Source organism: Poromitra crassiceps, assembly GCF_964638095.1.
Source record: "Poromitra crassiceps genome assembly, chromosome: 11".
NCBI classification, from domain to species: Eukaryota; Metazoa; Chordata; class Actinopteri; order Beryciformes; family Melamphaidae; genus Poromitra; species Poromitra crassiceps.
Window position 1 is genome coordinate 36512510 of NC_139643.1, and position 22500 is coordinate 36535009.

The following is a 22500-nucleotide window of genomic DNA, read 5'->3' on the forward strand; positions in this document are numbered from 1 at the left end:
ACATAGTGTGTCCCTTACATTAACAATAATTTATCCTTTACATCATCAGAGTCTTTTCGACTCAGTACAGGACACATAGTGTGCCCTATACGTTAACATCGTCATTTATAATGCCGGAGCTGAGTCATGCACTCCCTTCGCTTTCTCCTCCCTTCGCCCCTGGACGGGTCACATGCTGCTGTGCGGGAGCGATGGCCGCCTCTGTTGTTGTAGACGGGGTGACACCGTCTGGAAAATCCTGTGGTTTTATATGGATTATGGTGTCTTCACAGTCACACACACAGACACAGCAGACCTCCAGCGGTCCCTCGCCCCGCGTCCTCTGCGCCACGCGGTCCGCAGAGGGACAGATGAGACGGCCCGGTCTGAGGTCAGCGGGACGACCGCTGCCAGGGACCACAGCGGTGGTATCAGACCGGAGCCGCTGGGGGGCAGGGACGTCCCGGAGAGGTTCAGAACAGAGCAAGGGAGGTGGAGAGCGGTGTTAGGCCGAGGGACTGGACGCGTGACTTTGAAATACAGGAGAGGGACGGTGCAGGACTGCACTCACACTGCATGTAATCTGCTTTACTGACTTTAACAGGCCAGAAAGCAGCAAAACTGTCTAAAGAGAAATGTAATGATTTTTCTTTATGATTGTCTTGGCCATGAAAGAGCATTATATTTACATGTCCTTCCTTCACATTGTATAGGCTCCGTCAAAATGGATGAACTGCTTACAAAGTACATTTAAACCGGGTTGTCTTTGTGCAATTACATAGCCATCAATAGCGTCTCTCTCCTGTGTCAGCCCTCAGGCATGCATCCTGTCCCCCTCCTGGCATCTTTATTGATATATTTCACTATGGAGAGATACTTATATGAGACTGAGCATTAAAGCACTCAGGATAGATCTGCTTTTGACTTCCCTGGAGACACACGCTGCTGATTTGGTGGATTTCTACGGATGCGCCGCTCTTAATTGACGTTTCCCTGAACAGAGGGAAGGGAGAGTGGATGCTGGTGTTGGGTGGGTGGGTGGGTGGAGGAGGGGCTGTGTCTGAAAGTGTGCCCTCAGCAGAAATGTGACTCTCTCTCTCCACATGCATCACACATGGCCTAAATATCTCTTTACCCTCCTCATCTGTTTTCTGACCCTTTGATTTTTATCTTTGCGTGGACGTGTCCTCCGGGCACTGGGTGGGAGTCACTGTTACGTCGATCTCCCAGTCACTTTACTCCATACAGGTGGAGCTGTCTCTGAACGCAGAGGTCAGAGGCGAGCGAATAGGATCGTCCTAAAGGATGAATGAATCAGCCTCTTTTTTTTTAAATCTGTACTCCCGGTAATGTTGAGATGATAATGAGTATTCCACTTAGTTTTAACATGGGATGTATTCAGCGTGAACACCAGAATATAAACCACTCGGCGAGATCTGATGCAGCCGGACGAGTTTGTGTAGTGTTCAGAGTTTGACTTCCCATTCATTTGAATGAGGCCTGAAATTTAACGCGTTTGTAAAAAGATTCAGCAACAAGATCCTGCTACTGTGATTTTCAACTGACTGTGGAGCCGTCCAACATTTAAAATGTAGAACATGTTTTTGCTGAAAACCATTTTTATTGATAACTTTTTTGATAGCGAAGAAATGTTTTGGGAGACTGGATCTACTTTTTTTTTTTTAAACAAATGTTAATGTAGGAACAAAAACACAAATGCAAAATGACAACTGCCCCAATACTGCTTTGTTGTCGTAACAACAGGCTATGTTGAATCTGTTTTCTAATGTGTTACAGTAAATGGATATAACGAGAGAAGAGAGAGAATCCACTTCATTCAGTCCTAGAAATAACTTTGAATTTCACTCTTGGAGGAATTCAGCCTGATGGTGTCAGCGGTATTTTGCAGCGATATATGTCAGAATGGCAGATTGTGATTGGAGGCCTGACTGTGGCTTGTGGTCTGAATGAGACGAGCTCTGAGATGTCTCAGTCATCTGATACCCAACAAAGAAATCTACTTGTGTGTTTGATGACACACTCATTCATACGGCTCGGCTGCATAAACGGATATGGTGAGCGACGCCGGCGGTAACTCACTATACTGGATTGTTGCGTGTGCATTCTTGCAAACGCCGAGCTGTCGCTTGGGCAAACCGTGCCGTAACTCATTTCCCTTCATAAAGCGCAAATCAATGAAAGACGCCACCTGAGATGCCCAAATAATCTTCTCCTTGAGGAAATGGACATATTGCTTTGAGTTAATTGTGGGGGGGAAAGACAAGACATTTTAGTCAGCACATTACACAATTGATGAAGGACCAACATGCATCGTTTGCAAGAATCATCCGAGTGCGGTTTTTCCAAAGTAACTTTCCCAATGCCGACGCTGAAGCAGAAACTCTCCCACATGCATGCATTTGCTGGACTGAGAACTAGTGTTATTTTTTATTATTTTATATTCACTCTTGCTGGCCGGTTTCTTTCTCGCCACTTTGTCCTCTCGACACTCACTCCTCGCACATCATGTGGTGGCAAACAGTCTTTGTGTGGACAGTTTGAGATGGTGAGCAGAGATGAGGGGGTTAATGTCCAAGTTCTGTCAGATTCACAGTATAAATGACTGCCAGGGGACCTAATTGGATATTTGTGATAGCAGGAATTTGATGCCCACTTATCCCTGATGTCCTACAATTACCAGTCGTAAGCCATTATCCGCGCTCACACAGCAGGTGCTAGATAACGGGTGTGTAACAGATAGACGAGTCACTGGCCGGAATCTCCACTATCGCTGACGTCTTTCCCCTCCTTCCTTCCTGTTGTCTCCCCGCCGTGTGTGCCGCGAGGCCGATGCCAGACACACAGCGCCGCGGTGCCACCGCTGACCCACATCACACCCGCTCACTCTTCCTCTTCCTCTTCCTCTGCCCACACTTTGAGCTGATTACAGCGCGTGTCACTCTGAGAGGGAACGTCTCCTCTGCTTTCGCTGCATTCTGCCTCCACTTGTTTACTGTTGACTGTATGTCCACACGAGTGGAATGATTGCATTGTGGATGGATGGATTCTTTTGTTTCCCCCTGCTGTCCCGGGTCGTTGCTCCGCCCCCTCTCTGCTGATCTAGGGGAGAGCCGTAGACTATATAGCACATACCTCTGGTGCAGCCCGCTTCTTTTCACCTGACAGTGAGGAGTTTCACCGGCAGGAGGTAACGCTTGGGAGGATCACGCTATCCCCCCCCCCCCCAGTTCCCCTCCCCCTGAACAGGCACCCCGAACCGACCAGAGGAGGCACTAGTGCAGCGACCAGTGTACACATACCCGTAGTTCTCCAGCCAATTGTGCCTGTATGCCTGTATTGACGCCTGACCACGCCAGAGGTAACACGGGGGCTCGAATCTGCGACCCTCGTGTTGGTAGGCAGCGTATCTACCGCTGCACTACCTGGACACTACCTGGACACTACCTGGACACTACCTGGACACTCACCCTTGTCATCATTGTAATGGTGCAATGAGCGGGGCGAGCAAACAGAGAACTTCACTGCTCTGAATATAGATTTGCATTTTTCTCTATACAATGGCTGACTTGGGCAGCAGTGCTTTGTTAGCCGGTTGAACCTATTTATATTCACTAAACTTTTGAATGGGACTGCTTGGAATGCATTTTGTTTCACATACATTACATTAGGCCCCGGGGACTCGGGGAGAGACTTGCTGATCACATTAATGAGACAAGAGAAAGGCATCCATTGTGTGTGGCCATGAGAACTGGCCTAGAGTCTAACAAGACAAGTGTTCTCAAACTTTATATGGATATCTTTGTGTGTGTGTGTGTGTGTGTGTGTGTGTGTGTGTGTGTGTGTGTGTGTGTAGCCACTTTTAACTGCTCACAAAACACCCTTCTTTTGTCACTCTTATTTTATTTCAATCAGGAGAGACTCCTTCTTAGTGAACAATAATTTATTTACAATAATTTAATTACATGTGCACAATGTCAATTATACTCCATCATGACATCATCAAGATTGTGAAGGGGGTAGTGAAGCCGAGAGTAGGATGGAATATCCACCCTGAGTGGTGGTGATGAGGGAGCTTTTAGATCTTGACAGATGAGAAGAGCGCTTCTGGAAATCTCAGACCTGGACGTCGGCGTGATGAACTGGAGGTGAATGGAGTTGGAGGTATAGGAGGGTCGCAACAGATGGCACTGAAATGACAACAGACAACACAAGCGAGGAGCACAGTTTTTAAAGTTTGACAGCTAGATCTGATTGGCTGATTAGGAAGATCTGACTAGCTCTGATTGGTTTAGCAAAAGCGTTACCGCCCCTGGTCAGCTGATGCGAGCAGGGGGAGCGGGAAAAGAAGAGAGGAGTGAATGAATGAATGAATGAATGAGTAGCATAGATCTTCTTGAACTTGTGCTATGCTCCATTCCTTTGCCTGGTGTGATCTTACATGATCATTCTGTGGTCACAGGTCTGTGTGGCCTACTGGATGAAGCCAGAAGCCCTGCAGCACTTTGGTAGCCTGGGTGAACCCAGCATTCAACGTGACATTACAGTCACGTCTTTGTGACTGATAGTACATGGAGGTCACATGGAGGCTGGCTTTACCCAGGCTAGCACTTTGGGGCTGAGCGCTACCAACACTTCCCAGAGGCTGAGGATTTTTTTCAGGCTCCTGATTGGCTTGCCAGCCAATGTGATGATCCTAGAATCTGTAGCTTTTGATGAACAACAACAATGATTTTGAAAACAAGTTTGAATACAACCACTCTGACATGAAGACTGTTCAGTTCTTCTCACTGTGGATAACACTGCTTGAATGCTTAACCTAATTTTGACAAACTGAAAAAAGGCGGCTGTCTCTCTGACGTCAGTTGAGAAGCATTTAGGCCTCAAATTCAGTGTCTCATTGTCATATAGACGTTGACCTCCCAGGTCTACATCATACATCATGGATGTAACAGCCGTTTGTGATAATCCACTGAAGATTAAATCTCTATACAATAAGTCTTGCAAGTGGAAAGACAGGGTGGACAAAGCTCCATGCCTCAACAGTCTTTAAAAGAGAAAGTATTATTATTGCTTGATGTGTCCAGAAGGTCCTTACACATCAAGAGCGATGCGAATATACGATGCGATGCGAGTTTTGACCCACCTGTCAATCACAGCCACAGACGTTGGAAGTGAATTTCTGAAAAATCGACCGTGGTTCAAAAAAATAAACGCCGCAATAACGCTCAGCGGAACTTCGCCGTTGGTATGCACGGTTGCATTGACTGATATAGGTTCGGAAAATATTACTGACGTGCGAATTAATCGCACGAAAAAAACGCTCCCGATGTGTAAGGACCTTTAACGGTGGAGACTTCAGAGCAGATCTGTGTCAACTGTGGGACTTTATTCTGCTTCTACATATCTTTCCTCTGAGGAGATTTGGTGTTTATACTAGCATGAGAGCAGCTAGAACATTAGAGACAATTTAGCAGAATTTATGCTGTGTTTGATTGTGGGCCAGTCTTGAAACTGAAGTGGCCCTTATGTGTAGGCCTACAAGACGCTACTTTCTGTGCGTACGGCCCGTGATGAAGAATTCCAGGGACGAGGTCACATGACATATATATGTATAGATATAATGTTATATTGTTGCACATTTTATGTCACTGAACTTTGCAATTAATAAAAAGATCATTACCTTAATAACATGACATAGTGTTATTTTGTCATGTAGCCAAATTTATCACGTTTTTTTTAAGCGACTGTCAGGTAATTTTTAAGCTTCAACAAAATGTACTTAATCATGTGACATTTACTCGATTTCTTGTTTCAACACTTTCTTCATTGTTTTATGATGATTAATGTCATAATCTGCCAGTGCAGTGAGATGACTTGACTGAAAATATCACAATATAAGCGTGATAGGTCTGGAAACAAGTCAAAATCACAGGACATCTTGTCTTTTTTGTCTTGTATGTATAACTCATATACATCCTTTGATAATAGTAACTACTAATGATCTGCATTATTTATTGTTCCTGAGTGTACCACCAAAAAGAGCTATCATTCCACTGTCCCAGTACTTCTGCCTCTGATTTCTCATGACTGTGCATGAGGTATCAGTATTATGTGATGGATCAACAAATCTTTTGCTGCTTACAATTTTGTTTTTCTCTGTTGGCTAATCAAATCAAATCAAATCAAATCAGTGAACAAAACAGATTTGAATAATGATCTATTTTGGCACATTTGATCCCAAGAGATTCCTTAATTCCTATGTGTGCATTTTATGATGTGTGTAGTGACCTGTGGGTGCGTGTGCGTGTGTGTGTGTGTGTTTCAGTTTCGTGTTGGTGTTCAGCTGTCTGGTGCTGTCTGTGTTCGCCACTATCCCTGAATACCAAACGATGGCCAACGAATGCCTCTTCATCCTGGTAAGATTTCTCTCTCTCTCTGTCCATTTCTGTCTCTCTCTCAGTCTCTCTCTCTCTCACATACACACACACACACATGCGCACGCACGCACACACACGCACGCGCACACACACACACACACACACACACACACACACACACACACACACACACACACATGCAGACACACACACACACACACACACACACAAGGCCTGCCCGATATCAGGAAAATCTGCGATGTGCGATAACTTGTTCAATATTGCGATATGACGATATGACTTGCAATAAATAAACAAATATTGAAATATGCATATTAGCTGTACAGTTTCTACTGTACAGTATATCTTTCTGCTTTAACACTGCTAACATAGACCCCAAACCTCGATTTACAACACAAGAAAAATGGTTGCATGTTGAGTGAATGCATGGCGCGTGGAAATAAAATGATTTTTGTTATTCATTGCATTTCAGACAGGCTTTGGGATGTGTTTATTGCACATGTTCATATAATCGTGGAGAAAATGGAGAAAATCACATCACCCTGAATATCTCTCTTCCTACCACCTTATCCACTCCAACTTCACCTCTGCTGTCTCCAAAGCAAAAACCTCCTTCTTCATCTCTGAAATCCAGTCCTCTGCATCCAACCCCAGTAAACTGTTCTCCACCTTCTCCACGCTCCTTAACCCTCCCTCCCCTCCCCCTCCCTCCTCCCTCTCTGCTGATGATTTTGTAACCTTTACTAAAAAGGTGGATGACATCAGTTCCTCCTTCCATCGTCCAGGCACCCTCACTAACACTCCCGACTCCAATCCTGCTTCTCGCCCCCTGTCCCTGGATTTAATTCCTTCTCTCCCCTCTCTCCTGATGAAGTGCTTAAACTCATCAGCTCGAACAGAGCCACTTACTGCCCCCTCAATCCTATCCCTTCCTCTCTCCTCCAAACCATCTCACCTGACATATCTCCCTTCCTCACTACCTTCATAAACTCCTCTCTGTCCTCTGGTCTTGTTCCGCCTGCTCTAAAGACTGCAAGAGTCAAGCCTCTGCTTAAGAAACCCTCCCTTGACCCTACTGCTATTCAGAACTACAGACCTGTCTCTCTTCTCTCATTCCTTTCCAAAACCCTCGAACGAGCAGCGTCTGAACAACTTTCTCTCTATCTCTCCCAGAATGACCTCCTGGACCCTCTGCAGTCCGGTTTCAAGGCTTCTCACTCCACTGAGACAGCTCTTCTTGCTGTCACAGAGGCCCTTCACACTGCTAAGGCCTCATCTCTCTCCTCTGTCCTTGTCCTCCTTGACCTGTCTGCTGCCTTCGATACAGTCAACCACCAAATCCTTCTTTCCACTCTGTCTGACCTCGGCATTTCAGGTTCTGCACTCTCCTGGTTTGCTTCCTACCTCTCGAACCGCTCATACCAGGTCTCATGGAGAGGGTCCCTCTCCAGATCCTGCCCTCTTACCACCGGTGTCCCCCAGGGCTCAGTCCTGGGCCCCTTACTTTTCCTTCTCTATATCAGATCTCTTGCCTATGTGATCTCTTCTCATGGCTTTTCTTATCACTGCTATGCTGATGACACCCAGCTTTTCCTCCCCCCCCCCCTCCGACACTCAAATCGAGGCTTGCATCTCTGCATGCCTCAAAGACATTGGCGACTGGATGTCTGCCCACCACCTCAAGCTCAACCTTGGTAAGACAGAGCTACTCTTCCTCCCAGGGAAAGACTGCCCTCTCGCAGATCTCTCCATCTCCATTGACAACACCACTGTACTTCCCTCCCACCAAGAACCTTGGGGTGATCCTTGACAACCAGCTGTCTTGCTCAGCCAACATAGCTGCGACAGCACGCTCCTGTAGGTTCTCTCTCTACAACAGGGGTGCCCAATACGTCGATCGTGATCGACCGGTCGATCGCGAAGGTAGTGTGGTCGATCGCATGGCATTGAGGGATTTTTTTTTTTTTTTACTGTTTTTCCACTGTTTCCACTGTTTTTCCACTGTTTCCACAGTTTTTCCACAGTTTTTCCACTGTTCCACTGTTTTCCACTGTATACTCAGTGTATATATATATAAATAAATATGTTTGGTAGATCACTTTGACTTGGTCATTTTAAAAGTAGCTCCCAAGCTGAAAAAGTGTGGGCACCCCTGCTCTACAACATCCGCAAAATCCGTCCCTTTCTCACAAGAGAAGCGACTCAACTCCTGGTCCAGTCACTTATCATCTCCCGCCTGGACTACTGCAACGTGCTCCTGGCCGGCCTACCTGCCACCGACATCCGACCGCTTCAGCTCATACAGAACGCTGCAGCCCGTCTGGTATTCAACCAACCCAAATTCTCTCATGTCACTCCCCTCTTCCAGGACCTCCACTGGCTTCCCATCTCAGCTCGCATCAAATTCAAGACACTGGTACTGGCCTACAGGGCAGTACACCAGTCAGCTCCCCTGTACCTGCAATCTATGGTCAGGTTCCAAACCTCTCAGCGCTCCCTTCGCTCCTCCACCAGTGCAGGTCGCCTCGCCCCTCCTTCGCTACGGGGGCTCAAAAGTCGCTCATCCCGATCTCGACTCTTCTCGTCCCTGGCACCTCAATGGTGGAACGAGCTTCCACCTTCGGTCAGGACAGCTGAATCACTGCCGATCTTTCGGAAAAGACTAAAGACACACCTTTTCAGGCTCCATCTGGGCCATTCTTGATCTAATATATTTCTCTCTCTTTCTAAAAAAAAAAAAAAAAAAAAAAAACTACTAACCTAAACTAAACTTGTACCACTGTTCCTTCAGAAGGTGTAGTTGTCATAGACTGTGCTCCATAGTTGATTGCTCTATTGCTGACAAAAATGTGTTATTGTAAGTCGCTTTGGATAAAAGCGTCTGCCAAATGACGTAATGTAATGTAATCGTGATGACGATGAAAATATAATTTATCGTGCAGCCCTAACACACACAAACACACTCTCACACGCACACACACACACACACGCACACGCACGCACACACGCGCACACACACACACACACACACACACACACACACACACACACACACGCTCACACACGCACTACCTCTCTTACTGTACATTACTGCATACTGTATGACCTGCATCCATGTCCTGTCCGTCACACTTGCAGTATGCGTGCGTGTGTGTGTGTTTGTATATATGCATGTGTATGTGTATGTGTGTGTGTGTGTGTGTGTGTGTATGTATGCGTGTGTATGCTTGTGCAGCGCACGTGTTGCTGTGTTTACCGGCGGAGGCAGGACCAGCCGTGTAAGCAGACTGGTGCATTCAGGCGTTGTTTGACGACGTAGGAAAACACACAGACATGATCCACTAATCCTAATAGCTATCCCATAATCTCCACTGTTCTCTCCCAGCTCAGCCTTGTGTGTTATTTAATGGTCAGACTCTTAACTTGACTTTTAACGATTTCACATTCCCTTTCGATCAATCACACGGCCATTAGCGCGGGATCTGCCATGAGTGGACTTTACTTACATTTACATTCCCTCTAATGACGGATTGGTTCAGTTCACCTGGAACTGCCCCTTACATTAACATTCCCGCTAATGATGGATTGGTTCAGTTCACCTGGAACTGCCCATACAGTCCCATGCCAAGCAGAGTAGAGACGCTCTGCTCTTAGGAAGCTGATATTTTCAATGCCACATCCTAGCTAACTAGCCACATCCTAACATATTCTTTTATTTTTCTTGTTTAAGGGGAAAAAACGAAAATATATATAGGCTACCGTATATATTTTTTCCTCGCTTTTTATTTTTTGTTTTTGCTCCAAGTGAAATGTTTTATGGGCACTTACGATTCAGTAGCTGGCTGGTTGGTGTGGTTCCAGGCTTAAAACTCTTTATATAAGGATTTTTCGAACCATCTATGGAGAAAATAAATGGGGAATAAAAAGTGGGTGGTCACTGTTGAGCTCTATGCCTCCATGTCATGCTGGCTGGTCGGGAAGGAGATGAAATAATGCTCCAAACTTAAATTTTGGCGAAAAACTAGCATGGCCATTTTCAAATTGCCCCCTCACAATTTGTAACTGCCCCCTCAGTCACTTCATCCTGGAGTGCTAATTGATAGGGGGGTATGAGGGAAACAAAATAGTCAGAAAAGTTATTTAAATTGCTGACACACCACAGTATTCCATTATTCACCCTAACACACTTTACAAAACTTATTTTTCTCTCTGACTACCACATTTCCTTTTCATGAAAGATGACGGCTGCTCTTCAATAAAGATCTTGGATTATTTGCAGAGTGATATACAATATCAAAGCAAAAGCAAAATATTTGCTAAGCTACTACAATCCTCTTGAACCACTGAAGGAGCGATCAGATCAGTAAAGCCGTTTTTGGTTTGTTAGCAAAAGCAACAGAATGATGAGAGAGACACAGAATGTTTAATAAATTCCCTGTAGCTACTTCACAGCTCAGTGAATATAACGAAAATGTTCCTGATCATCCAAACGACCTATGAAAGCAAGTGAGCTGTCAGGTAAAGAAGGGCTTCTGGTCCAAACTATTAGGAGGTTCTGCACTTAGGTGGTGAGTGTGTGTTCATGTTGAGAGCTTCCACTGGATTTGTTTGAGTGAGAACCAATGCGGCAATAACGAGATTCTAGGCTATAGCCTGCTATCAGTTGTTTTTGTTGTTCTCTTCTGCTCTCTTTGTTTCTCAGCTTTCTCTTCGGCTGCTCTCTTCTGTGCTAGTTTCTCTTTTTCTGGTCTTTCTTTCTCCATACTCTTTTCTCTGGCCAGGTTCTCCTTCTTCTTCCGTACCTTTTCCACTCTTGCCTGCACCTCTTTCTCAACCCTCTCTCACTCTGCCTCCTCCTTCTCAACCCTATCCAACCGTTCTTTTTCTAATCTTGACTGCACTTCTTTGTCTATCATATCTTCCTCAATGTTTTTCCTTCTCAAGCCTCTCTCCATTGTCTCATCTCTATCTGTAGGCACCTCCCTCCATCTTGAGGCAGGGGTGCCTGATCAGCCTGTGGTATGGGCTGACCATTATCTGGTCTTTTCTTGTCCTAGTGGAACTCCCCTCGCACCCAGCTCCCTCTCTTTATGGAACTCTACTGCTGGTGCCGCTGCCCCCCCTGCTGCCACTGGAGCCGCTACTTGAGCCACCCCAGCTTCAACACCCTTATGCCTAGCCTGAGCTTGATTCTGGGGCTCAACGTGTGGCTCAGCTGCTCCAGCCTCTGGAACTCCACCTGGTTCCTTGGGGTCAGAGGCCTGGGCAGAGTCTTTGGGCTTCACTGCTCCCCCGTCCTCTTGGAGGCCTTTCTCTCCCTGTCCAGGCTGTTTCTGGTGGATCTCTTTGTGTTGCTCTGCTATGACGGCCAGTAGTTTCTCCTGCTGGTCAATAAGTCTCTTCTGTTGATCCTGGTGCTCCTTGATCACTGGCAGGAGCACCACATGGTCATTCTGGCCCTTGTCCATCTTTTCATCTGCCCCATCTTTGTTGTCTGGAGCTGGAGCTCCATCTGGAGCAACATGATCTTCTCCTTCAGGAGGTAAAGGCTTCCCCGCAGCCTCTGGGGCTTTGGCAACGTTAACCACTTGTGCCTCACCTCCATCCACATTTGCTTCCTCTTCCTTCACAACCGCCACTGCAGGGTTGTGTTTATACTCAACCTTCTCCTCTTTTTTGTCCTTTACTTGCTCCCCTTTGGCCTCTTCCTTTCTGTGTTCCCCGCCTGCGTGAGGAACAGCTTGTTTCTTATCCTCCTCCAGCTCGGCATTGTTCAGTCTTGTGTCTATCTTGACCTCGTCGTCAGAGATGGGCAGTTTGTGGCGATGGGCCTCCCCCTCTGGCAGTGCAACACCAGTGTCAGGACGGTCCAGCTGCACCTCTTCCTTCCTCTCAGGCAGTTCCACTGGCCCCTTAATCTGGGGGGCCTGCACCTGGTCCTTCTTCATGGGTTGCACCACCTCCATGACAGCGAGTTTAGGTTTTTCCATCTGCGCTAGCTTGTCCTGTATCTCATGGAGGTCCGGTACCAGCAGTAGGTGGCTCTTGTCCATGGCAGGTGGAGGCGGGGCTTGGAGTTTGGGGGTGGGGCTACTGGCCGAAATGGACAGGGTGGTAAGGGTGCTGCTGATTAGCAGGATGCCCAGACCCATCCACAGCACCAGCTGAGCTACATGGCAGTTCTTCTGGATCTTGATGTAGATGAGAGCAGGGCATATGAAGCAGATCATACTGCCCATGGTGGCTCCTGTCAGACTCAGAATGGTTTCCACATTGGGGATGAGAATGCCTCCCAGCATGGTGCCAAATACGATGCAGAGGGTGATCATCTTGAAGCGCAGAGGAGGCATGTACCCTCCGACAGCAAATGGCCCATTCTTCTGCTGCTGTTTGAAAAGGATGGTGTTGATGGCCTGGCGGCAGGGCAGGATCATCATGGGGAATCCCACAGCCACAGACATCATGAAGCCCACCCGGATCATCTCCATCACCAGGTTGGATGGGAAGTTCATCAGCACATTGCCCACTATGTTCTCTGTGAAGCTGAGGTAGCCGAAGAAGCCCACAGTGATGTAGAAGGTCGTGACCATGTTGAGGGAGGAGGTTAAGATGGTGCTCATGCGTTTGGCAGGGGGCTCGTCCAGGCTGTCGTAGGTTGGCAGCACCTGCGACTGACAGGCAAAGGCCATCCCACAGATGGGGAGGCAGCTAAACACGCCCTCCCAACGCACCAAACTGACCCGCCCCAGCCACCTGCCACTGAGCAGTCCATGTTTGAACGAGGACAGCACCATCATGAACATGAAGAGGGTGTAGAAGATGATGGCCATGGCGGAGAAGGACTGGATGGAGGACATCATGTTCCTCTGCAGACTCAGTGGCAGTACGATGAACAGGGACACGGCGATCAGCAGCAGCACCCGTAAACTGCCAGTCACCTGTAAACCCAACAGCTGAGTGAAGAAATTCGAGCCCAGATCAGCGATGACAATGTAGAAGGCAATACAAGATCCCAACATCAGACCTATGATACACATCTCCACCAGTGTTTTTCCTGGTTTCCCATAAGCATGGAAGGCCAATCCAACATAGGTTCTACGTTTGGTGCTGCTGGCTGCGTGGACCAAGAACATGCAGGACTGGTGGGTCATCCATGAACAGAAGAACAACAAGAGAGTCCCCAGCACTATCCCACACTGTTTGAAACAGAAGGGCATGGTCAACACGCTGACTCCGACGATGCTGTTGACCATGTTCATGATCAGACCCCAGTTGGAAGCCGTCATCTTGAAGAGTTACAGGGTGTAACTCTCGTTTTTAGCGGAGGGTTCAGTGTTAAGACAGCTTGAACACGACCGATTCCTGTGGTGCTTGTCTCTCCTCACAACCAGTGATGTCACTCGAGCACTCGATGATGATGTCATCAGTGATGTCACTCGAGCAATCATATATCAGTGATGTCATCAGTGATGTAGATCTGTATGACATGATCACCATTTCAACAGCACAAGTTTGGCACTGATGACATCATCACCGTTATCCATTCCTGACTGAATGAATTTAACTTGAACTAATTTGCAGTAACATCCTATCTCAAGTGCCAGTGGTCACTTGAGACGCATGTGAGACGTGTGAACACATGTAGCCTATTTAGAGCTGTCCACTTGTGGTCAGATTGGCCAAGACACATGTTAATATCAGGTTGGAACAGTGCCGGGCCTCTGACTCGGGACAGATAGACAACACTCATGGAGCAGGGACAGAAATTATGAACAATGGTAAACTTAACTATTTCCTGTAGAAAAGGGAGGTCTACAACAGATGCCCTAACTAGTCTCATGGACTTCCTTCACAGATCTACAGATAAAGTAAAAACCTGCTGTACACTGGCCGTCACTGACTTCTCTAAATCCTTTGATAAGGTTAATCACAACATTGCCGCCAACTGCCTGATTGAATTGGGAGTTAGGCCGGAGCTTATTCCCTGGGTCCTAGATTTCATGATTGATCGCCGACAGCAGGTGAGATACCAGGGCTGTCTGTCCTCATGGCTCCACCTGACCTGTGGAGTGGCACAGGGGACTAAGCTAGGTCCAGTCATCTTCCTGGCCGTGATTGATAGTGCTCTGCGCTCCCATGTAGCCAGGTGGAAGTATGTGGATGATATGACCATCGCAGAACAGCGCCACTTCACTCAGCCCTCCTCCCTGCAATCTGTCATGGACGAGCTGTCCTCCTGGGTTTCAAACCAGGATATGCAGCTAAACCCTAGTAAATGTAAAGTTGTCCATGTAAATTTTTCCCGCCATCCACTTCCCCCAGCTCCCCTGGTTCTGAATGACCACCATCTAGAAGTGCCATCAGTCAAGGTCCTTGGCCTATGGATCCAAGATAACTTAAAATGGGACCAGCAGGTCAACCAAATGCTTTCCACTGCCAACCGTAAGCTGCATGTCTTGCGTAGACTTAAACGCTTCGGTGTAGGCAGAGCTGATCTAGTGACCATTTTCAAAACATACATCCGACCCACCATAGAATATAGTACTCCAATGTGGCACTCCTCCCTATCAGCTTTCCAATCCATGCAGTTGGAGAAAATCCAAAAAAGAGCCTGTCGCATTATTCTGGGCCGGGAGTACGAACACTACCAGCCCTCCCTCAGTATCCTCGGCATCTGCCGATTCTCGGAGAGAAGAGAAGAACTGTGTCGGAGTTACGCTCACCATGTCCAAAACTCCCACCTGAGAGAACTCCTCCCCCCCTCCAATGGCTCTGTCTCTGGCCGCAGCACAAGACAGGCCAGTAAGCTCCAATCTGTGAGAACAAGAACTGAGCACTATAGGAACTCCACCATCCCCTACCTGAGCAGACTTATAAATGAAAAGTAACAATTTTATATTCTAACCCCTTTTTTTAATGATGTTTTTGTGTTTGTGTGGTTTAACATTTATAATGTAAAGGACATGAAATTCATCTAGTGTGAACTCGATGCAATATGTTCTTGAATAAACTACTACTAAACTACTACTACTACATTTCCTGGCTTAACAGTTAGATAGACAGTTACCACTTTATTACCATGAAAGTGGGCGGGTCCAAAGTTGTGTTGTCCCCCCTGTTCCCCCGCGCCAGTGTACTGTATGTAATTAACATCTTCAGCTTTTATTTTACCAGCCAGGTCAATTCAAATAAGTGCCCAATATTGTCATGGCAAAGGGGAATATGTAATATATACAGAATAGAAATAATATACAAATGTGTCACTGACCACTGTGTGTGTGTGTGTGTGTGTGTGTGTGTGTGTGTGTGTGTGTGTGTGTGTGTGTGTGTGTGTGTGTGTGTGTGTGCGCGCTCGCGTGCGTGCGTGCGTGCGTGTGTGTGTGCGTGCGTGCATGTGTCTGTGCATCCATCCCTGTGTGTATGTGTGCGTTTTATGTAGGAGTTTGTGATGATAGTGGTGTTTGGGACGGAGTACTTCACCAGGGTCTGGGCAGCTGGCTGTTGCTGCCGATACCGTGGATGGAAGGGACGCCTACGATTTGCCAGGAAGCCCTTCTGTGTTATAGGTTAGTGTGTGCGTATGTGTGTGTGTGTATGTATGTATGTGAACGGTAAACATACGCAAATGTACTTAAAAGTGCATCGGTAAAAATATATAAGAGACAATATAGAATAGTAAAGTATCTTGTGTACTAAACTTTTATGCCTGTTTACTGTGTGAGTTTGCATACAGCCATGATCACCTCCTAAAACTCCTCCTGCTCTCCCTTCTCCGTCCATCTCCTTCTCCTCAGACTTTATCGTGTTTGTGGCGTCTCTGGCGGTGATTGCAGCGGGCACGCAGGGCAACATCTTCGCCACCTCGGCCCTGCGCAGCATGCGCTTCCTGCAGATCCTGCGGATGGTGCGCATGGACCGGAGAGGAGGCACCTGGAAACTACTGGGCTCAGTGGTCTACGCCCACAGCAAGGTGGGGAGGAGAGCCTGCCCGAGACTGCACTCATCTTACACTCAAACTCTCTCTCTCTCTCTCTCTCTGGTTCCAGTAGGATTTTAAATGTGAAGACTTTTTTTCCCTCCACTAATCCTTTCCACTCTTTTCGCCCCAATTGTACTTGGCCCATTCCCCCTGCTGTCCCGTCGTTGCTCCACCTCCTCTGCCGATCTGTGGAGAGTTGTAGACTTAGCACATGCTTCCTCCGATACATGTTCATTCACCAGCCACTTCTTTAGCCACTTCTTTTCACCTGATAGCAAGGAGTTTCACCAGTAGGATATAATATAGCACATAATATAGCACCCCCCCCCCCCCCCCCGAACAGGTGCCGTGACCGACCAGAGGAGGAGGCACTAGTGCAGCAACCAGGACACATACACTTAAACCGGCTTCCCACCCGCAGACACGGCCAATTGTGCCTCTATGGATGACCGACCAAGCCGGAGGTAACACGGGGGCTCGACCCTGCGACCCTCTTGTTGGTAGGCAGGGACCCGGACGTGACCCTGTTGTAATTTGTAATTTACACAAATATGGAAAATTAGGCAAATTGCCACTGGGACAAATACCTTATTCACTCATGACCCACAGGTGGAGAAAGTGCTGAGTCAACTGATGACCATCAATTACTAGATTAGATTCACTGACTTCAAACACCAAACCCCCTTCTGTTGCACATTTTTGGCAATTAGTTACAGTATTAGTATTTATGCTGACGAAAACACCTGACACCCACTGGTCGGCCACAAAACATTATAATGATGTGGACAGTGTTGATGATGATGGATTGATGCATCTGCTGTGTCCCAATTGAAGCAAAGCTGTGCAGCCAAGTCAAACTGGAAGCCAAATATGATGATGATGATGATGATGGGAATTTAGCCAATAATGATGATAATGATTTGGTAATGACAGCAGGGATTATCATGGTAAAGATGCTGTTGCTGCTGCTTGTGACTGCTGCTAGCAGTAGTGATTGTTACATGATCTCTCTCTCTCTCTCTCTCTCTCTCTCCCCCCCCCCCCCCCCCCCCCCCCCCCCCCCTCTCTCTCTCCATCCATCCCTCTATCAGGAGCTGATCACGGCCTGGTATATAGGTTTCCTGGTTCTGATTTTTGCCTCCTTCCTGGTCTACCTGGCAGAGAAGGACATCAACTCAGACTTCAACACCTATGCAGACTCCCTCTGGTGGGGGACTGTGAGTACTGCACAACACACAAACGCTGAGTCTGTCAAACTAATCCCTGAACACACAAGCCGCTATGTTTGGAAGGGCAGATTCCCAAGAGGCCGCAGGTCTTTTTGTACTGCACATATAGAGTGTGCTGAGCTGTGTTATTATTTACCCAGCACTGCAGGCATCATTTTTAATAGACTTAGTTATTACATTGTGTGTGTGTGTGTGTGTGTGTGTGTGTGTGTGTGTGTGTGTGTGTGTGTGTGTGTGTGTGTGTGTGTGTGTGTGTGTGTGTGTGTGTGTGTGTGTGTGTGTGTGTGGGTTTGTGTGTGTGTGTGTGTGTGTGTGTGTGTGTGTGTGTGTTTTCACGCCTAGATTACCCTGACCACTATTGGCTATGGCGACAAGACTCCTCATACCTGGCAAGGGCGGCTCCTAGCAGCCTGCTTCGCTCTCCTGGGAGTTTCCTTCTTCGCCCTGCCTGCTGTAAGTCTATCCCATTCTTTGTCAGTCCCCACCCCCCCCCCCCCTTCCCCCTCCCCTTCCTCAGTCGGATTTGGACTGATGATGTTGATGATGATGTTGATGTGACCTCTGACCTCTGCCCCCTCCCTCAGGGCATTCTGGGGTCAGGCTTTGCCCTGAAGGTCCAAGAGCAGCACAGGCAGAAGCACTTTGAGAAGAGGAGGACGCCAGCTGCCAATCTGATACAGGTGATGAGAGAGAGAGGGGGACAGAGAGAAATTTAGTAGGCTGTCTTGCATTATGGTGTTTGATATCAATTTGCTGTGTGTGGGCGTGTGTGTGTGTGTGTGTGTGTGTGTGTGTGTGTGTGTGTGTGTGTGTGTGTGCGTGCGTGCGTGTGTGTGTGTGTGCATGTGTGCGTGCATGTGTGCCTTTCTTCAGGCTGCATGGCGTCTCTACTCGACAGACGCACAGCACTCCTATCTTACAGCTACATGGTACTTCTATGACAGCATGTTGCCTTCCTTCAGGTAAGTGCTTTCTCACCTCAGTGTCTGGTGCTCAGTGTCTGGTGCTCAGTGTCTGGTGCTCAGTGCCTGGTGCTCAGGACCTGGTGCTCAGTGCCTGGTGCTCAGTGTCTGATGCTCAGTGTCTGGTGCTCAGTGTCTGGTGCTCAGTGTCTGGTGCTCAGTGCCTGGTGCTCAGTGTCTGGTGCTCAGTGACTGGTGCTCAGTGTCTGGTGCTCAGTGCCTGGTGCTCAGTGCCTGGTGCTCAGTGCCTGGTGCTCAGTGCCTGGTGCTCAGTGCCTGGTGCTCAGTGTCTGGTGCTCAGTGTGTGGTGCTCAGTGACTGGTGCTCCATGTCTGGCACTAGCCAGACTTGTGGATTCAGCCGTCAGCACCATCATATTTGAGCTGTCTTTGGTAGTTTGGATGAAGTGCTATTATATGGAGGCCAGCAGGAATGTGGCCGTTGAATCGCAAAGTCTCTTAGGCGGCACATAGCGAATTGCCTACAGTAGTTACTTTGTTTTGGACAGTACATTGCCTCCACCCATACATGCATTATCATCATTGTTGGGTGGAAACCTTCTTCAGTCTTAGTGATTTTAATGTTTTAAGTTGTTTTAAGTTACTTAAGTTACTTTGTCCTCTATGGGTTGATAAGGTTCTACTACAAACCATGGGTCTATGAAAGCTTTCCAAAACCCATGGGTTTTGGGGGTTCCTCTCTATTCTTTTTAAATGAATCGATTATATTCAGGCCCCAGACCTTCAAAATCTAATGCCACCACTATTTATCTATTTATCTTGTGACTTTATGAATTTTGTTCTACCCGGTGGTTTATTATATTGTGCATTTATATGTATTAATTTGACTAATTTTGTTTGCTTAAAAGGAGGGGAATATGACAAACACACAATAGAAACATGTCCGTTTTTACTTTGACATCATGACACCATTATATCTTAAACCTGATCTTGCACACAGCACATATGATTTCCCTCAAGTGTTCCCCTTCTTTTAAAAGTTTGGATCGTTAATTTGGCCTCCTTTTTTATGAGTTTTTCATCATTTGCTTTTTTCCCCCATTTGTCATGTGTTTTGTTTATTTTTTTTATTTTTGCACGTGGGTGTCAGAGAACTGACGCTACTGTTCAGTCATCTCCAGCGACAGCGTAGCACCAAGAAGGTTCTCCACAACTTCCACCAAACGCTGCTGTCTGGGCTGCGGCCCTACAGCTCCCCCTATCTGTCGGGGGACAGGTATGCACCGCGCCACCTCTCACATTTCCCAGCCTCCACATGGGTGCACAAACGCACACACAAACGCACACTCATGCTCATACACACAGACACCCAAAGACACAATACACAAAATGGTTTTACAGAACAGTAGATGTGCTACATTCAACAAACTGCTCCCTGGTCTTTGTGTCCAGCATGGATGTGTTATGTATCTAACCCACTGTCACTAAATGCTGATCTGAGACCAGTGCGTGCCAGGCAATAAGCTTTCCCGCTTCTCGGTCTGCATTATTGTCTGCCTAGCTCATACTCACGCCATCTCCGCCGTCTCCCATTCGCTCGTTGGTCCCTCCTCCGTCTCATCCCTGTTTCTCTCTTTTGTTCCCATCGTCTCTTCTCCATGCCACCCACCCATCCTCCATCTGTTCTCAGGAATCCAGAAGTTCCATGCAGGTTTGTTCAAGTCATGAGCTATCCTCGCTGTCTCTAGGGTCTTCAGTATTGGGATGGATTTGCTACTTTAGATTCGATAACCTTCGCAACATACATACTTAACCAAGAGCCTGTTCCCAAGGGACTAGTGGGCTGATTGCGTAAATAGTATGTGGTTTGGCCTGATGCATGCGTTAGATGAGAGAAGCACATTAGCGTACCTTGAATAATAAAAGTTTTGCTGGCAGAAATGTCTTCGGGTTTGAGGAGCTGATGTCATGCTGCGCTGATTAATGGGGTGACTTGATGAATATACTCAGGTGAAACACTACCTACTCCCTCAGCACGCTCCCTCCCCACCTAATGGTCCCAACCCCACGCTTCACTCCTCAATGAGTGTGTCTCCATAATCCAAAATGGCCTCTCAGAGTGTATTCTCAGCTTTCGTAAGATACAGTAAGTAAGATAACGAAAGAGAAAGTGCTATTTTGGACTATTGAGATGTCACACTTCATTACTCCACCACCTCACCTTCTCCCCCTCACTTCCTGCCTCTACTCCGCCCCCCTCACGGGTTGAGTGTGTACCCGCGCTGCTCGCCCTCCTCCACCCGTCTCCTCCTCCCCTCACCCTCTCTCCCTCTGCCTTGTGTGTCTCCCCAGTCAGCTGCTTTCTAAAAAGCGGGGTCTCTTCCGGATTCACGCTGGCCGCAAGCAGAGGTATCCACGGCGACGAGCCTGTGCATGGGGCACGCTAGAACGTCACCCACCAATAACACCACGTCTACCCCTTCCTCCAGCACACACATCCTACTCACCTTGCCTGACGAGCTCCCAAGTGTTTTGGACCGGTGCAGTTTTACTGCATCAAGCTCCGCTCCTGTGAGCGAGTTTGAGAATTAAACGAAATGGAGATGGTTGGTACTGGCAGGTGCCACCATCAACCATAGCTTGTGCACAAAACAAGGCACAAGCATTATATCCTGGTCCACAAATACTTGAGTGAACCATTGACTATGGAAGAGAATGAAGAGATGCGTTCTGTTTTACTGAGAGGTTTCTCCAGCCTGGTCTTCACTGAACTGAAGCCACTGGAGAAACCCGGGCTGATTTCGCTTGCTTTGGTTTGAAGGTCATGATAAACCATGTGAAGGTCATGATAAACCATGTGTTGGAAACATGGCAGAAGTCCTTGATGGTTTATGGGTGTTTAAACACATGTTGTTTTGTGTCTTGCTGACATGTTGTTTCATCAAACGTTTGTGATGAAATCGTCAAGATACTGACCTAAAAGTGAGCCATGACTTCCTGCAAATTGGAATATGGAAGTCTTAAGAAATGGCCCGGCTCTTGGCATTATTTCATGTTTTCAGTTGATTTGTTTGGTTCTTTCATGGTCTCTTTTACGGAGAGAGGGTTTAAATGATTCCGCATGCGTTCCTATTTTAAATGAGTCATTTCTTCTCTTTGCCAGTGTCGGCACCAAATCATTATGGTTGTGTGCTCCACGTTTCTGTTTCTGTTCGTATTTTTTTCCGCATGCGATATTCTGTCCACATCTTTTTTTAAAGACTCAGCTAAACTCTGGACCTGAATGCATCCAAATCATTTATTCCCTTTCACAACTGCATGCGAAGGTCTAAGCACTCTATCTTCCCATTGCCTTCAAAGTCTACCTGGGCATTTCAGCTCGCTCGTATGAAATGCTGTTTCCACTAATGTCCCTCAACTATTTAAATTTTAATTTAAATGGCCAGCAGCTTCAGCACACACACACACACACACACACACACACACAACCCAGGAGTATATCATCGTCAAAAGAAAACGTGGGAGTGAACAGCAAGGCTCAAATTGCTCTGTGGTGCATGATGTTAGAACTACCTTCTGGATCTGTGACCGTGTGAGATGTAAGTGGCCCACAGATAGGGAGCCGTCTCAGGAGTCCACTGTTGTAAACAGATGACCTCAGGTTGTGGCTTGTCTTAGGGTGAGTGCTACATATGTATAGATTAGCGAATGAGACACCTTTTGTACAGGTGTCTTTTGTAGCCAATACCGTCATGCTTATCCACCCTACTGAAGGAATTAAGGTGTAGCCAATACCGTGATGCTTATCCACCCTACTGAAGGAATTAAGGAAGTGTGTCTTTATTCTGGTGGCAGCGGGAATATGTTTCCGCCATCCCAGCACTACTGTAAGTCTTGAATCAGGTTTCAGTGTGATTTTGCTGAATCAGGTGCCATGACAAGCACATAAAATAAGCAAATCCTCAGAGCAGA

The 22500-nt window shown here is 47.2% G+C and overlaps 2 protein-coding genes across 2 annotated transcripts in view; one reads left to right on the plus strand and one right to left on the minus strand.

The window, feature by feature from the left end:
- Window positions 1-22500, plus strand: part of kcnq4 (potassium voltage-gated channel subfamily Q member 4) — a gene marked incomplete at its 5' end in the record, with an annotated part of 63101 nt that overhangs the window by 30064 nt on the left and 10537 nt on the right. Inside the window, 10 exons of the mRNA XM_083645565.1 lie at window positions 6326-6416; window positions 15838-15964; window positions 16193-16368; window positions 17469-17594; window positions 17949-18059; window positions 18191-18286; window positions 18480-18568; window positions 19679-19804; window positions 20219-20239; window positions 20881-20937. Of these exons, the coding sequence (XP_083501691.1) occupies window positions 6326-6416; window positions 15838-15964; window positions 16193-16368; window positions 17469-17594; window positions 17949-18059; window positions 18191-18286; window positions 18480-18568; window positions 19679-19804; window positions 20219-20239; window positions 20881-20937 (1020 nt within the window). The remainder of the gene's footprint in view (window positions 1-6325; window positions 6417-15837; window positions 15965-16192; window positions 16369-17468; window positions 17595-17948; window positions 18060-18190; window positions 18287-18479; window positions 18569-19678; window positions 19805-20218; window positions 20240-20880; window positions 20938-22500) is intronic.
- On the minus strand, window positions 11432-13684 carry LOC310785703 (solute carrier family 38 member 10-like; the record flags this gene model as incomplete). Its single annotated transcript, XM_083646844.1, has 1 exon — window positions 11432-13684. One exon carries the CDS (start codon window positions 13682-13684, stop codon window positions 11432-11434), a length of 2253 nt encoding a protein of 750 aa, XP_083502970.1.